Consider the following 17,074-nt stretch of genomic DNA (forward strand, 5'->3'; position numbering starts at 1 on the left):
CTTCAATTTGGCAACAAGAAGTTTTGCCTCACGTTCCCAAAGAGCCTTTGGGTTCATCTTCAAACAGGATCGACAACCCTGGACGTCGTGATCCGAACCCAGACACCATAGACAGTCACCATGCGGATCTGTAATGGACATCATCTTTCCGCATGAATCACAAGGCTTAAACCCAGTCTTCTTCGACGACATCACGACAGAAGACAGCAACGCTGAAGAAAAACTCACAAAAGTAACAAAGTTACTATCAACTCAACAGAAAATCCCTCAAAACCGTTAGCGTCGATGACGCGGAAAAAAGGGAACTGATGTCATCACGCTGACGTAGGCCTAATAAGGAGTCGGTGACGACAGACGGAGTCGCGCGAGATGCCGTGCTCCTAGGAAGTCGTCCACGCCGGAGTGCTACAAAAGAATTGTCCGAACTTTGCTGACGCAGGGGGATATTCACAAGGTGAGGAATCCACTGGCAGATGTATCCATCAGAAGAGTCTGTACGTCCTGATGGAACAAGGAGAGATGCTCCTCCTCCTTGGGAAGCAAGTCCCACAGTGCACAGGAGCATCAGCCCAATAGGTGTGCGATAGAAGACTATGCTGGTATAAGAGAAAATAGGCTTCCCAAAAGTGTCCAGCATCCTTGATTACCTGTCCGGTTGAATGTAAGGGAATGCATTATGGTTGACCTTTGACGCTAGGTCTACACAACCAGGCTCTCCGGTAGGGGTGCTGGGAAAGAAATGCTCGATCTCCTAGGAAAGGGTGACAGCGTTGACACTCATGCAATGCACAGGAGCCCCTGTGCAAGGTTTGGCCCAGGCCCCCACAGGAGAAAGTCGGCAAAGGTTTTGTTAAAAGGGAGCAGTAGTTCAGCTGAACTGGCTCCTGACCGAAGTACCTCTGTCAAGACATTAGTCTCGACCTCAACAGCAGGTAGCTGAAGGTCAAAGACCTATGTCGCCCTGCGTATCACTGTGGCAAATGATGCACCTTCTTCTGAGACAGGGCCTGGAGGGAAAGCTGCCAGAGTACGGTGAGGTGTACAGGCCACTGGATTCACCCAGCCTCTCAAACCAGTGTTCTTCTGGCTCAGGGTCTTCTTCTAGGTGACCAAATCCTTCCTCCTCATCTACCCCTTCAGGAAGTTACGGTTGATCTAGGGGTGGCAAATCCATGGGCAGGTAGGGCTTTGACGGCGCTGGCATGGATGTCAGATGGCACAGGTTCAGAGTCGGGGATGGAGATGGAAAGAGCTGGGATGGAAGAAGGCACCCATAACACCATCGGTTTGGATCAGAGGATGGATCCAGAGGGCCCGGCTGGCTGAGGGTGCAGGCTCATCAGTTGTAACCAATCAGGGGCACCTCTAGGCTCAATGGGCCCGAAAGTGCGCCAGAGGAGTCATTGGCCCAAAGACGTCCGGCATCGCAGAATTCTTTTAATTGGGATGGTGTCTCTCCGGGTCCAGGGACCTCAGAGTTGCAGGGAGCAGCCCGGGACCAGCTCTGCAAGTGGTCCATAGGAGCGGTAAGAGCCTAGAACCATGGTGTTTGAATGGCGAAGCTGAAGAATGCTTTGACTTCTTATTGGTTTTTCTGACTTGGAAGAAGAAGTCTTTGACCATGAAGATGCTGGTCTGCGGGAACGGCTAGGTAAATGGCTTTGCGATTAACCATGGGAGCAGGACAGGATCGGCATGGATCCTTCTTCTGCCATGCTGCCAGGAGCTTCAACGTTCACTCCTGAATCGCCTTTGAGTTTATGGACTTGAACTTGGAGCAGGCTTTGGGGCCGTGGCTCGACCCGAGGCACCACAGGTAAACCAAGTGTGGGTCCGAGACATACATCGGCTGGTGATATTCTCCACATGGTTTAAACCCCATGGGTTTGTTGGGAGACATGTCCATTGCACACTGGGAGCAAAGCTCATAAAAAGACATGACAAAAAGTCCAAAATAATGGTCCAGAATTGACCACGGTAGCTCTCTGGATGGGTGCTGTTGGTGCGGAAAAGAACTGGTGCCAGCACACCGGGGTAGAGCTTATATGGCACTGCAACATCACTTTTGACCTGGATGCTCAACAGTGCACAGGGGTACTGCTCAAGATTTTCTGGATCCAGTCTGACAACTTGGAAATATTCTAAGGTGAAGAACCTGTGGTTACAATTCTCTTTCAGAAATTGTTAATTTGGAAACATGGAAATTTTAAGACTATGTTAAGGGGCCACACACATGCAAGAGCATTTTCTAATGTTTATGAATATAAGAGAAAATGTCATGACAGAGAAAGGTTATTACAAAGTCACATGAAATAGCTGCTCTGCTACAAGCAAAATGACCTGCAGCAGAAATCTGGGCTATGGCTAAGAGACAAACCAACTAAAAAGGAGAGAGCTATTAACCAGCATCCCCACCAATCAGCCAGAAACCAGGTATTGGTCAGCAAAGCACACATACAGAGGACATGAATAGGAGGATGTGGATATTTTAGTCACATGGTGAGCCAATCTGCCCAGTGGGGAAAATGTATTGATATTTTCTACTAAAAAATACAATGTAGCTGGTTTCAATTAGAGGACAGCGGACAAGTATACTTTGCAAAAATCCGAATCAATGCTAATGTCACACAGTTGGAAAGGGATGGGGCTGAATTTGATGTTAATTAGCCGGTGTACAGAACAAGGGGCAGAGATATCACATGCTGCATACATATTACAGGTGATTTTGACTGAAGTACAGTGAGCAAGGTTATACATCATGCCTCTGTAACAATCTATTAGTAATATGTGTCTAATACGCAGGTTATGTAGAAACAGTCTGTCCAGCTTTGCAACAGGAGTCAGGTGGCTTTGAGATGGGCCTCATATGGTGGTAAGAGAGAGTCAGTGCTCAGAGGTCATCTTATGGGTGAAGGGGGATTAAAAAAGAACAACTGTACCATTAACCAATGCAGATTTCTTTGGCTGACGCACAGGACTATGGGAGAAAACTGGTGTGTGTAAGAAAGGGTATCCTATCATTCTACAACAAAGGTAACCTAACACAGACACATCTAGGAAAGGACAGAAAGCTCTACAAGGAAGAGAGCATAAAGCATTCCATGTGCAAGCAAAGAATGTTTATGTGCAGGAAAGGCTAGCATGAATACCTAGGCATGTCCTTATCAAGAAATAGCCTGAAAGAGAAGATGCAGCAATTAGTGAGGAAAACATCAGAATGAGGAATAGACACTGCACATTGCACTGAAGCCAAAACATTAGAAATTATATATAGTTAAGATTAGAACACAGTCACTAAGCATGCAGACAATTAAACACTGGCCAATGTAGGCAAACAAACAGTACAGTATCCTGTCTAAGTTGCAGATGACTGCGCCTCAGGCCATCTGCCCATGTGTCCAAATTACAAAAGCTACATCTGGTAAGTACACTATATAGCTGTGTTAAATTCAATGTTTATCAACTGTGGAAGGACTATCAGGGTATACAATGGAATCCACCCATAGTCTTTTTGATGACCAGTCACAAGGGGAAAACAGCCCTCTGAGCTTTTATTTTAAAGTTGTTCAGATGTTATCCATGCACTAAAGAGGCACAGCTGACATATCAGGAAACAAGGTACTGTAATTTACGAGGATATTGCCTCATGTTTGTGAGAATCTTACTCAGTGCAATGGGAAAATCATACATGTCATGATAAATGTCAAACTTTGGGTAAAGGACAAGGGATAGTCACAGAAATACTAGAGAGAGAGAGAGAAGGGCATAGCAAAAAGGTACAGTGGGAGCAAGAATGGTGACTGTACAGCAAGCCATTGGAGAGATCTGTGATCAAGGCCTTAAAGTTACAGGAAAAGGCTAGGAATAATGTAAAAAGAAATGGGCGCTGCAGGGTAAATTCAGGAGAGAAAGTCAGAATAAACCGGCATATTCACAAAAAGCAAAGACAGTCCTATGCCTGGCAAAGCAGAAAAGCATAATGCGAAGAAAAGTACAGCGAGAAAGGGCAGGCAGTAGCCACGACAGAAAGTGGGGCCGTCAGAGCTAGGTAATAACAAAGTGAGGTTTTAGTGAGCAGTCACAGCTACTGCAGACCATAAAGTGCAGAGCATAGTGAGCTGCAACAATCATATACAAGGATGTTCAGAGGTTCAGCGCAGAGTTAAAGCATTCAATGGTTATGGATAGTAGGCAGAGACAGTCAGAGGCCAGGCTGTTAGTGGAGACAGTCATAAGCCAGTCGCAAAAAAACAGGGACAGTCAGAGAAATGCCAATCTCATGAGAACAGCTAGAGAAAATCTGTGTGCAGGCAATCACTAGATGGGCACAGTGAGTAGACTGAGTGAAATCGGCCAAGCACCAGAGACAGTACAACAGCAAATTAACAGCATGCAGAGACAGGCAAATGCAGCATACAATGAGCATGCACACTCAGAAGCCAAGCATATTGAGAATGTGCAGTCATGGGTTCGGCACAATGAGCAGAGACAATAAGACGTTGAATGCTATAAAAAATGACATTGAAATGCCAAGCACTGGAAGAAGGGACATTTAGCGACAAAAGAGAAGTGTTGGAGCCCAATCATCAAGAATGCAACCATACTAACCTATTAGAACTATGAGAAGTCTTGAGATACTTTGCAGAGATTATATTTAAAGAAAGTACAGCATCTGCAGCAGACTCATCCACCTCAGGTTTGTTTCGAACTCGGCCTGTATGGAGAAACCGAATGAGAGAACCAACTGAACTGCAGAAAACAAGGAAAGTTAGCAAACAAGTGCCTTGCTTTTCAGTCACCCAATTAAAGTAATGCTTATGAAAAATACAGATGGAGAAAGACTACTTCACTTTTAACATCTGAAATTGATCTGAAGAACAAGTTAATTACCTTTGGTAATGCTGTTTCTGGGGGATACTCTAACTACATATTCCTCACCTAGTGAATAGTCTCCAAGAACGGATCCAGAAACCTTTCAGCAATATGCATGCATTGAAATAGATGACATAGTGCGACTTTGCATTGATGTCGTTCCACTCCGAAAGTGACCTGTGGAGCCCCATATAAGCCCAATCAATGGGTGCTGACCACAGCTGCTTTATGGGCTGACACAGAGCACAGCAGCAGATTATGTAGACCAGTGTGCAGATCTCTAGACTTCTGACCTTTTCAAATGGGAAAAAAGTACAGTTCACAGAACAGGCAGGTGGGTTGGTCGGTGAAGAATCTGCGGTTACATACAGTGTCCACCAAACCGAGAGTTACCAAAGGTAAATATCTGATTAATACCGCAGATTTCTCACCTTCTGAATAGATACCAAAGCAGTACCGCCCAAACGGTGGGTCTGTGAACTGGCTCAAAACAAAATATCCAACAGGACCAAGCAGGCTAAGTGTTTGTTTCTATGGACCTGGTTATTTAGCAATAGAGCCTCATAAACGTATGAAATGACACCCACATAGCCATCAGGCAAATATCCATAACAAGCACTCCACATTCCAATGCAATGGTAGTAGTCTTGTCTCTGGTGGAGTAAGCACGCAAGCCCTCTGGGAGCTCTTTCTTAGCCAATGAATAGCACATTTTAATGAAGAACTAAATCCAGTGGGATCTGATATTTTTCTGTACACCCTTACCCCTCTTCACCCAGCAAATCCAACAAAGAGCTCATTGTCCAGAAGATGTTCTCTGCTATGATTTACTTCGGGCTCACTTAAGATCAAGCTAATGTAGTCTCTCTTCCTCCTTAGGAGAGTGAGGCTGGATGAAGAATGCAAGGAGGGTAATCATTCGCCCAACATGAAAAGGTGTGACCACATTTGGCAGAAAATAAGCTTGCATCCTTAACACAAGCTTTTCTCGACACAATGTGGTGTACGGAGAGTTGACAGAGAGAGCTTGTAGCTCACTCACACGCTGTGCTGCTGTTACAGAAAATAAGAAAACTGTCGTAAGAGGAGCTGCAATGTACAGCTATGTAACCGCTCAAAAGTAGTACAAATCAGGAATGCGAGGACTAGATTCAGGTCCCAGTGAAGCATGATAACAGGTGGGAACAAATGGTGCAAATCTTTAAAATAATGAAGAACAACAAGTGACTTAAATAAAGAAAGCCTGTCTGGCAACCGCAAGAAAGCAGAAAGGGAAGATAAATAACCATTAACTGCGCACAAAGCAAGTCTTTGCTGGGATATGGACAACACAAATAGAAAGACTTCAGATAATTTGGCTTGCAGTGTGTCAATCTGCAGAGTACCGCACCAAAGCATAAACTTGTCCCAATGGCAGGCGCATCTACAATTCAGAAGGGAAGTCAAATGCACTCAGCTGTCGCCTCTTGATCTCCAGGCATGGAGTGGACGCTTGCAGATGCCACGGTGCAGGACCCTGCCATGCCACTGTGACAAAAGATCGAAGGACAGATACTTATGCCCAGGAGTACCAGGTACCATACTATCCTTGCCCAATCTGTTGACACCAAGATGACTTTGGCCTGGTCATTCCTGATCTTCTACAAGTTTTGGAACAGAAGGCACAGAGAGTAGAGGGGGCAAAGGTGTTGAGTGAGGTGGGGGTGCAGCAGGAATGGCAAGGTGGGGTGCAGTGTCAGAAAAGTCCGGTCACCCAAGCAGGCCAATCGCGCTGAGCTATTTGCCAGGTTTTCTGGTAGTCCTTAGTATGGCTTCACCCATGCCCTTAGTAAGGTATCAGTTAGGAGCTTACTAAAACACAGACTAAGTTCTGTGTGTGTTTGACCTGGTTCAAGGACCTCAATCAATAGGTTTTCTTTAACTCCATAATTGGGGGATGGAAGTTAGTACCTTAGCTGCTCTCCGCATTACCAAAGCCAAGGCAATACTGTCCTCTGGGGGAGAGACAACTCTGACATCTTGCAATTCTCATACCAATTGTCCTCATGTACTGTGGTACTAAGTAATCACTCTCAGATTAAGGATATATATATGAATTTGTCCCAAAAAGGTAGTGCAGAACTTGAGTCCATCCTGAAGGCATGGGCAATGGGTCAGAGTCCAATGGTTTGCCGGAAGGCTGCACCCCAGTGTTATCAGATGGCTTGGTGTCTGAGAACATGACTGGTTGCACCTCTTCCTCTGGTGTCAACGTCGATCTCGAGAGTCCGGGACGGAAGGTAGCACCAAAGTCGGTGGGGAACCCGCAGTGAGTTCTGAGGTTTCAGCTGGTGCCGAGGGCAGACCTAGTGGTGTGACTCCAGTTGGAGGTTCTTACAATTTTCTGGGGCCGGGAGGTGCGCAGGAGGGACCAGGTAGGGTGTTAAAAAGAGGTGATGTCACCGATGGACCCAGAAATTTGTGTTTCCTCGGAACAAGAGTCAGAATTAACTCTGAAGAGGACTGAGTTCGGGGTAAAGACTGAGAGGCATGTTGATGTACTTTCGCTTTCTCTGGAGTTCGAGAGCAGCGGGAAGGGGCAGTCTTGCTTAGACTTCTTGTGCTTGCTTCGGTTTTGACTTACCCCATGACTTCTACAACAATGAAGATCTACAGCTGGAGCGACTTCGAAACAGAGACGTCCATTTTGACCTTGATCAGTCACAGTGTGGAGTCTTTCGATGTTTGGCAATGTAAAGCTTCACCATATGGTCCAGTATGGCTTTTGGATATATCTGGGTGCAATCTCTCCAGGCCTTGCAGTAATTTTCCAACCCTTACCACCAAAGGCATACATAATGGGAATTTGTCACTGACATCCGTTTGGGCCAGTCCTTACATGGTTTGAACCTTGTAGACTTAGGGGGTGATATTGCCCTTGCATGCTGGTATATTTCTAAGAGAAAACTTCCTTGTCAGATACAAGAAGGTAGCTCTGGATCCACGTCTAGTGACATGAAAAGAAAGAAACGGACGTTACAGTGCATGGGTGGCGCTAATGAACGAGTTACATACCTTCGGTAACGATGTATATTTATTTTATTTTTATTTAAAGAGTTTTATATAGCGCTGGCTAGACCCGGAGGTATCAGAGCGCTTTACATGAGCAGCAGTGTAACAGAAAAAGTTCAACAATTAAACAAAAAATCCACAAGAAATAGGCAATACAATTAGGAGAGGAGAGAAAGGGGATACAAAAGTAGTGGAGGGGGCAGGAGAGGTGAGAGAAGGGAGGATAAGGGAAGAGACAATACGGAGAGACGAAAAGAAGTCTGTCTAAAGACAGACTGGGTAGGTGATGACCCAGGAGGGAATCCACGGCCCATCTCCCCTATAGCTAAACCAGGTAGCTCCATCGGGCATTTAGACAAAAAAGTTCAGTCTCAATACATTGAGAGTGGGGAGAAGGAGAGACATAAATAGAGGGAGGATGCGGGAGGAGACGACAGGAGGGAAGGAAAGGAAGTGCAACAATGTTGTTCTACAATATAACAGAAAAAGATCAACAATTACACATTACATCAAACAATCAGCAATACATTGGGAGAGGAGAGAAAGGAGAGAGAAAAGAAGTGGGGGTAGGGGAGGGGAGAAAGTGAGGATAAGGGAAGAGGATAAGGGAAGAGACAACGGTAGAGACGAAAGGAAGTCTGTCTAAACACCTACCCAGTCGGTCAAGACCAAGGAGGGAATCCACGGACCATCTCCCCTATAGCTAAACCAGGTAGCTCCATAGGGCATCAGACAACGTAGTTCGGTCTCAAGTGTCGAGGGAAGAGGTTCACAGAAAAACAGGGTGGGAGGGAGATACGGCAGAAAGACGAAGGAAAGTCTGCCCAAAGTCCGGCTGGTTAGGCGACGGTCGATGGGGAAGTCTCAAAACCCATCTTCTCTATAGCTATCGGGTATCTCCACCGGGCTTTGGCCAAAAAGCTAGGTCTCAATGGGAAACATTTGAATTACATGGAGGGCAAAAAAATGTAGCATAGAGGGGAGGGGACAGGGAAGGTGAGAAAGGGAGGATAGGGGAAGAGACAACAAGGAGAGACGAAATGAAATCTGTCTAAAGGCTGACTGGGTAGGTGGCGACCAAGGAGGGAATCCACAGCCCATCTCCCCTATAGCTAAACCAGGTAGCTCCATCGGGCATCAGACAAAATAGTTCAGTCTCAATACATTGGGAGAGGAGAGAAGGAGAGACATAAATAGAGGGAGGATGTGAGAAGAGACGACAGGAGAGACGAAAGGAAGTCTGGCTAAAGACCGACTGGGTAGGTGACGTCCAAGGAGGGAATCCCCGACCTGTCTCCGCTATAGCTAAACCAGGTAGCTCCATCGGGCATCAGACAAAATAGCTAGCTCTCCAATGACGCAGGAAATTCACAGGTAAACAGGGTGGGGACTAGGGCAAGGACAGGTGAGGGCAAAGGTCAGTAGCAGGAAAGAGGAGTGGGGTAGAGCGTGGAGGGGTAGGGGGTAGGAAGTGATGAGGCGGTATAAGGAAGAAAAGAATATAAATGAGAAGAGGAGGAAGATGAGAGTGAAAGGAGGGGGGTTTCATGTGGGGGGAGTTCGGAGCAGGTAGGCAAGGAGCAAGTGAATGGGGTTAGATAAGAGGGGGGAGATAAAAGACTTAGAGTGATATAGAGCGACAATATGAGAAAGGGTAGGGCGAGAGCATAATATCACTGAGAAGATGCGTAGGTGTGATTCAGACTGGAAGCAAGGGTAAAAAATGGAGCTGCGGGCTGGAAAGTCTCAAGAGTGTTTTAAGGGGTGAGTCAGGAATTCACGCCGAGGATATACAGGCCTGACTGTTGAGGATAGACTCCGAAAGTTCTGGATTCATGGCGAAAGCGTAGGGATGTGGAATCAGGTCCAAGGTATAGGGCACGGCCTCCGGTCTTTGTGGGGGGTGAGGCAAGAGGGGCGTAGGGCATGCCAGCGCAGAGAGCTGGTCTTCGGTAGTCGGATGGTCGTCTGGTCAGGGCCCCAAAGAGGCAAGGTGATAGCCTGGATAAGCCCTCAAAGAAGAAGGGCAGAGTGTGGACTGTCAACTCAGGAGGAGAAACCCCCATGATGCAGAGGTTCAGCGAAAGCCAAATAGAAAGTTTTCTGTGACGGACCAATGTACAGGCAAGCGCTGTTCTTTCAAGTGCGGCACAAAATGGAGGCAGAGAATCGCTTTCACAAAACAAAATGGTAGCAGTGATCCAGAATTCAAACGGAGGCTGCGAACAAAAACAGGGACAGAACAGACCAGGGACTACTATGAAACCCCACGATGTGGGTCTCATTGGGCCGCAGATTACTTAACTTAGAATATCCCCAGGCGTCAGACTGGATCCGGAAATGTTTTGTAGCAGCACCTCTGCGGCCGGGGGATGGCGCCGCATGGCTCCGCCCTGACGTTGTGCACGGACAGGACGTCAGCGAAGCCATATAAGTCCCTCCCTGACGTCAATTTTCTTCGGAGCAACTTTTCCGCGCCACAACGCGGAGCCACCACCAAAAACTGGGAGAACATGGGAACAGTGTTTGAAAAAAAGATGAAAATCAGTGAAACAAAAAGAATGGGATGGTGAGAAACACCACCACAAAAGACAGTAACAAGCACTGTGCACAAAAAGCAATTGAAGTGAAAAGTGCCAAGCAGCGCTCTGAAAGCAGCCCTGCAAAAGCAAAGGCAATTCCCTCCCCCGAGGCACACAAAATAAACCAAGGCAGACGACAGAAGCCTGGAATCATAAGAGCCGACCGCGACAAGCAACAAGACCTGAACCATATAATTAAAAACGATCCACCACAGGCCGGCAACACTAGGCATGCCGAAACCTATGTAAGAGAACTATTGGGGAGAGGCCCAGTAAGGGAGACCACAAAACAATGAAAAATGGTGGGAGGGAGGAAGAACAGTTGAAGGTCCTACACTGAAAGGACCATTGGCAGGGAGTAGGAAAGTAGAAGGCGACATGAATCCTGTGCCCCAACCACGGTAAGGGTGCAGAAATGTAGGATGAGATAGGAACCCTGTGCCCCATCGTTACTGAAGGTAAGTAACTCATACATCTGATAGAGACATCTAGCCGCAGATTCCTTAACTTAGAATAGATACCAAAGCCATACCCCTCAGGAGGCGGGTCTGCAACTGCACCCCACCAAGTTCTAAGAAACCAAGCCGTCAACAAGTTTACAAAACACAGTGGGGGCAGCAATGCCACAATTTCCAATCACAGACCAGAAGCTCTGCTAGGAGCGACACCAGTGGCAGGCAAGGGATCATAAGCCGCTGAGGGACGGCAGGAAAGCCCATCAGAGTACACAGTGCAGAAAGAGAGCACAGCACCAGAAGGGCAGTGCGGAACGAGAGAGCCCAATCTCACGAAAAGAAGGGCCCAGAGAGAGGACAAAACGGTATAACCGAGTCTAAGCACACCAGGTGAACATCGTGAACAGAGGAAGAAGCACTGTGGAAGTGCACCAACGAGGACACCTGGGACAGCAGCGGGAGGGGCTGACCATGGCCAGGAAGATCCAAGCTCAAAAGAGAGCATACTTGATAGCGAGCAATCTCCCTTTTCCAAAGAGACATTGGAAAGTGCGGACATAAAAAGCACAAAATCATGACTACAAAACGCAGATGCGTGCGGCATAAGTACACAGGGTAGACCTTGTGCCCAGCCAGAACCACACCATAGAAAAGGAAAGGCACAAGAAAGTGCTGCGAGAATAGTCCAGATGCAAGAGATGCTTCACCAGGTACATAACCTGCGAAAGGGACCTGTGAAGGGAACACACACAGAAGGAAGGAAGGACTGCACCTACGAGAAAGTCCATGGCAAGCCCACAGACACCGCAGCAAGAACCTAGTGTGTGTGACCGCTGGGTGTGTGTAGATGCCAAACAGTAGAATATCAGCCATAAGGATGAATGGCATAGAAGAAATAAGAGTGCACCATAGGTAGCAAAAGCCATTACAGCAGAACCAGACAGATAAAGTCCAGATCTATAAGAGATACCAGCCACTCGGCATGGTGGAGCCACAGTGCCACACGAGGCAAACCGGAAGGGTGACCAGTACAGGAATCACCAGTACAAAGCGCACATAGCGGAATATGATGTGAATAGAGATGTGCACACAAGAACAAAGAGGACAATGAACATCCTAAGGTAAGGAGAGCACCTCTACAGAGAGCAGCAGCAGCAGCAGTAGCAGCAGTAGTAGAAGTATTCAAAAAATGGGCAATCAAATGGCAGCAGGGGAAGAGAAAAACCCCCGAGCCAGGGACGTATATTGGAAAGCGAGGCACAAAGCAATGTACATGAGCGGCGCAAGTGAGGAAGATGCCACCATGCAAGAACAAAGCACAAGAAGCACTGCCCACCACATAAGAGGAGGGGAGAACCAGGCATCGGAAAACGGCAGATGTCTGTAAGAGCAAATACAGTTGGGAGCAACCACTGAACGCGCATACAACATAGAAGAAGTGCGCCTTGGCAATCTGGCACGCCTTGATACAGCAACAGGGCACTGACCAAGGGTATTGAGTGGTAGGACATCCGCAGAACTATACAGAAGTGAAACAGACAAGGAAGGGAGACTGAAAGGACCCTGCTGGAAGTAACAAACGAGGCAGATACACTTGCAAAGGAGTGCCACGGACGAACAGCAGACTCCAACGGACAGGTCATAGAGTGATGCTAACCGGTGGACCGCACGAATGTGAAAAAGATGCCAGGCAGATCCGTAGGGCAACGCCCTTAGAAAAAGACTCCACAGGAGCCCACCAAGCCTTAAGTGTTAGGGAGGCAGCTACAAAGCAGCCAACAATTACCCCACATAGGGTAAGCGTGAACCCCAGCCAGGGGCACCTCATGAGACAAGGCACATAGACAGAGGATCAACAGAACAGAAGCAGCCGATCAGCCGCAATAAAGGGAAACAAAAATGGCGACAAGCCCACTAGACCACCTGGGTATTTACAGCATGAACCCAGGGCATAGAACAACACTGGCCATGGAAGTAACAGACCGTTAAAAGATGTAAAAAACATGATATTATGGCAGGCTAGACAGGAGGCGGTTGACTGCCGAGTCCGCATGACTGTCAAAAAGGGATATCCATCAAACGGCAAATCCCGTACACGCTCCCGGATATTTTCAGGGAAACCACCATCGCGCAGCCAAGCATGGCGACGCAGAGCGACAGACCCGGCCATTGCCCGACCCACAGAGTCAGTAGAATCAATAGCCAATCTAATGGTAAACTGTGCCATGTCCCAGCCATGATGGAGACGAGCCAGGTCAGCAAGAGGACCCTCTGAAAGAGGGAAGATGACCTTCCACCGAGTCCCAAAGGGCAAAAGTAGCCCGTGCAAACACACAAGATATGTTTAAAGCACAGATGCCCGAACTAGTGGACGTAAAAATATGACATCCACAGGTCTCCAACCAACGAGACTCCCTGGTCGGAGGCAGTAACGGGAGAGAAGAGGAAGGCTGTGTGGCGAAAACCACCTGGACGACCTGGCCCTGAGCCCTAGGATGAAGGGACAAGCAGACAGGATCATACGGAGCAGGACGATGCCGATGTGCAATGCCCCTATCCACAGGGTCACCCGAGGAGGGCCGTGCCAATGTGCCAAGAAGGGCATCGAATAATGACCCACCAAAAGGCAGCAAGGGCTCCCCCCTCTACCTCATCCTGGTGGAGGATATGCAACAATGGGTCGGAAGATAAAGAAACTGAGGGAGGCTGTAAGTTTAAGGGAGGCAGCCTCGCGAACAGCCCTTGCAAATGCAGCACTAGCCTCTGTAGCCATTCTAGGGGGCGATAACAGATCATCTGTAGGGGACGGTTGAAGGCTAACTCGTCCAATTGAAAAGAAAGACTCTGCAGGTGGAGGAACTGGGGGCCACAGGCCAGGGGGCAGCGGAGCCAAAGGGCAAGGAGACACCCCTGGGTGTACTGGAGCGGCGTCCTCCTCAAACAGAGGTACAATAGGGTCAGACGCCTGCTCTGGCGTCGACCGGCGTCGTCGTATCGACGTCAACAAAAAGCAGAGGCGACTCAGCCCTGTCTGGGACCGGCGTCTACTCACCCTCTACCGAGACATGTGTTGAGGAAGGATGTCGACAAGGAGGCAAATCCTGTGACACGGCCATCGCAGACGTCCGCGCAGGAAGCCAGAAAGGGCTATGCGGAGACATGGCAGATGGGCTCAACGTCTGGCTGTTATGCCCGTCCGGGCCGTGTCCCGAAGTCGCACCGACTCCGGAAATGGAGTTGAGGGACTCGCCCAGCGCCGAGGGTGAACCCGCCGGCGAAGCCTCAACCTGAGTCGCTACCTCCACCGTGGGGCCCGAAGGCGCGCCAGGGAGAGGAGGTGACCCAAAAATGGAGTGCAGAGCCTTGAAATAGGCTTCCATTTGGGTCCAAGTCGCCCCATCACCCAGAAAGGGTGGGTAGAAGGGGGTCGACTCTGGGGCGCTGGCTCCTGGCAAAGACCGTGAGCTGTGAGCCACGCTGTAAGGGTTAAATGAGGCCGATGATCTCCGTGAATTGTGCTTCCGCTTACCTGCGTGAGATGAATGACGTCCACGAGAATGACTTCACAACCGGACTCGAACTGATGCCCCAGCCCGAGATGGGGAGTGGCGCAGAGGCGCTGAACGGGACATCTGGGCGGCAAACAGCTTCATCCGGCGCTCCAGCAGGGATTTTGGCCGCATCTGCTGGCATGCGTCGCACTCCTCGGAGTCGTGGTGCGCTCCTAAGCACCACATGCAGATCGTGTGCGGATCGTTCGCCGACATCTGCCGCTCGCCTTAAAGCCCGAAGGCACCACACTTTTCCGGGATGCCTGAAGGCATCCAAAAGGCCTGGGCAACAGGCCAAGTCAAAGGGACCGCTTACTCCTGGATCCGCGTTGGGACGTGGAAAAAAGGAAACTGACGTCAGCGCACTGGGAGGGACTTATATGGCTTTGCTGACGTCATGTCCGCGGACTATGTCAGGGCAGAGCCAAGCGGCACTGTCCCCCGGCACGCAGAGGCGCTGCTGCAAAAAATTACCAGTTCCAGTCTGATGCCTGGGGATATTCTAAGTTAAGGAATCTGTGGCTAGATGTCTATCAGATATGCGACTCCGCCTGCCACTTCTGAAGCAGAACAACACAGGCAGGGAGCCACACAATGCCACCTACCGGCGGGCAGAGGTACTAATGAACAGTTTCCAGATCCAGTCTGATGCCGGAGTAATATTCACAATGTGAGGAATCTGCGGTTAAAAGTATCCATCAGAAATGCATCTGGAACTCGTACATATACATGTTTAGTGAAACAATGTTGCAAAAGAGCACATGACACAGCGACTACATTTGGAAAAGAGTGCAAACCTTTTGTTGCCTGAAAGGAAAGCAATTTACTTGAGATTGGGTGGTCACTGCAAATAGATTTAAGGAAGCATTCAGGTGATCAAGATGGAGTACCGGTTAAGGCTTTCTCCTGTAAACTTGGTTACTGATTAGCAAGAAAATAGAGGGTTAGGTGAGTGTGTAGGAAACTTGTCTGTAAATATATCAACGTTTAACCATGGGTTATGGTTAGTTTATGAGTAAGGTCAATCTGTTGCAACTATTCAGGTGTGGGATGTGCTACAGCCTTGCCGTGAGTTGTGATTTACTCACTGGGGCAATAATGTCCAAAGGTGGCATGGAATAAATGTTGCACAAAAGGAGACAACAGCAAGTTTCTTACATGTGATGGTACTCTGCAGCAGTGAATGTGCGAGGGAAAAGTTTGTTTGGGAGAAATCTGAAGTGAATCATAGGACAGGCATACTAGACTGTGAAGTTCAGTATCACAACACCAAAAGCACAGGGGGATACACCCACAATGAGATGCTGTTCTGTAGGAAGCTGGCTCTGTATATATTATACCAAAGTAAGGTATAGTGTGCACAGAGTCCAGTGGATCCACAAAGCTAGGCACAGGCTAAAGTAGATAATACCTTACTCTCTATTTGTGTTAGTGTGGGCGAGCAGGAATGCTTTCTCAGAGGGTAGTGTTAAGCATTTATTGAAGACACTCAGGCAACAAATGATGTCACATACTCAAAGACTGAACTCAGATCAATTTGTTTGTATAAAAATATTTTTTTGTTGTATTTTATTTCTAGAACCAAGCCAGGCCTGGTGCAGGTAAGTGAAATAATACATTGCAAAAACAATACAGTTGAATGCAGTTGTATGCACTTGTTTTGTATAAGGTAGTTCAATTTAGAAACAGTTGTGATTTCTTTTCAGTTACTTTGCAGGTACTGTATGATTACTTTTTGAATTACATTTCAGATTACTTTTTTTACTCAGTGTGATATGCCTAGATATCACACAGACATTTTCTAGAACAAGCATTTACAATGCAGTAGGTCTCGCAATTACATTGTTTTGAGCTAGTGGCGTTGTAAATGTTATTGGGTTTTTTTTCCTTCGTGAAGCATTAATCAAATGGTGAAATGCAAAATGGCAATAGTGCACTTTGTTGTAATTTTGAAATCTATTGCATTGCATTTGTACTAGTGTAAGTTTTGTATTGTAAATGGTACTGGCTTTTATTAATGTTTTTTTTATCACATTAATCTAATGCATTACAAGTGTTAATACCCACGCATTTTGAAATATGGACTCTGAGTGGATATTACATATACCCATGTATTGTTACTATGATTGCAGTTACAGGTGTGATATCACTATCACTACAGATATATGTGTGATATTACTATCACTGCATATGTAGGTGTGAGAAGTATTCTTGCAGATATAGGTTCGGGGAGCAGTGGGCCTTGGGAGGGAGGAGGTGCTGATGCCCAGGGGGAGAGGGTGGGAGAGATGTGTGGGGCAGCCGGTAGGGTGTGCTGATGGGGCACGGCACACAGGGAGGGGGGGGGGCAATGCGGATCACAGTGCCAGCGGATGGGAGGGGGCTTCTCGCCTTGCACAGGCACAAGGGAGGGTTGTCAGTCCGCTGCCCTCGAGGTGATTGCTGGTTTGGCTCCAGCCAGCAAGCATAGAGAGAGGATTTAGGGAGTGGCTGGTGTCCTTGTGTAACTGTTTGAGGCCCAGTCTTCGTGCCCTCTGCCTTTCATCCTTCTGGGGCCAGTGGA

At 47.8% G+C, this 17,074-nt stretch overlaps 1 protein-coding gene across 4 annotated transcripts in view; it reads right to left on the reverse strand.

The window, feature by feature from the left end:
• Positions 1-17,074, reverse strand: part of KIF1B (kinesin family member 1B) — a 1,137,443-nt gene that overhangs the window by 266,637 nt on the left and 853,732 nt on the right. For all 4 annotated transcript variants that reach the window (XM_078642264.1, XM_078642262.1, XM_078642263.1 and 1 more), the window contains one exon: positions 4,609-4,714. In XM_078642264.1, the coding sequence (XP_078498390.1) occupies positions 4,609-4,714 (106 nt within the window). The remainder of the gene's footprint in view (positions 1-4,608; positions 4,715-17,074) is intronic.

The sequence above is a fragment of the Lissotriton helveticus genome, chromosome 5_1 (genome assembly GCF_964261635.1).
Source record: "Lissotriton helveticus chromosome 5_1, aLisHel1.1, whole genome shotgun sequence".
Lineage (NCBI taxonomy): Eukaryota > Metazoa > Chordata > Amphibia > Caudata > Salamandridae > Lissotriton > Lissotriton helveticus.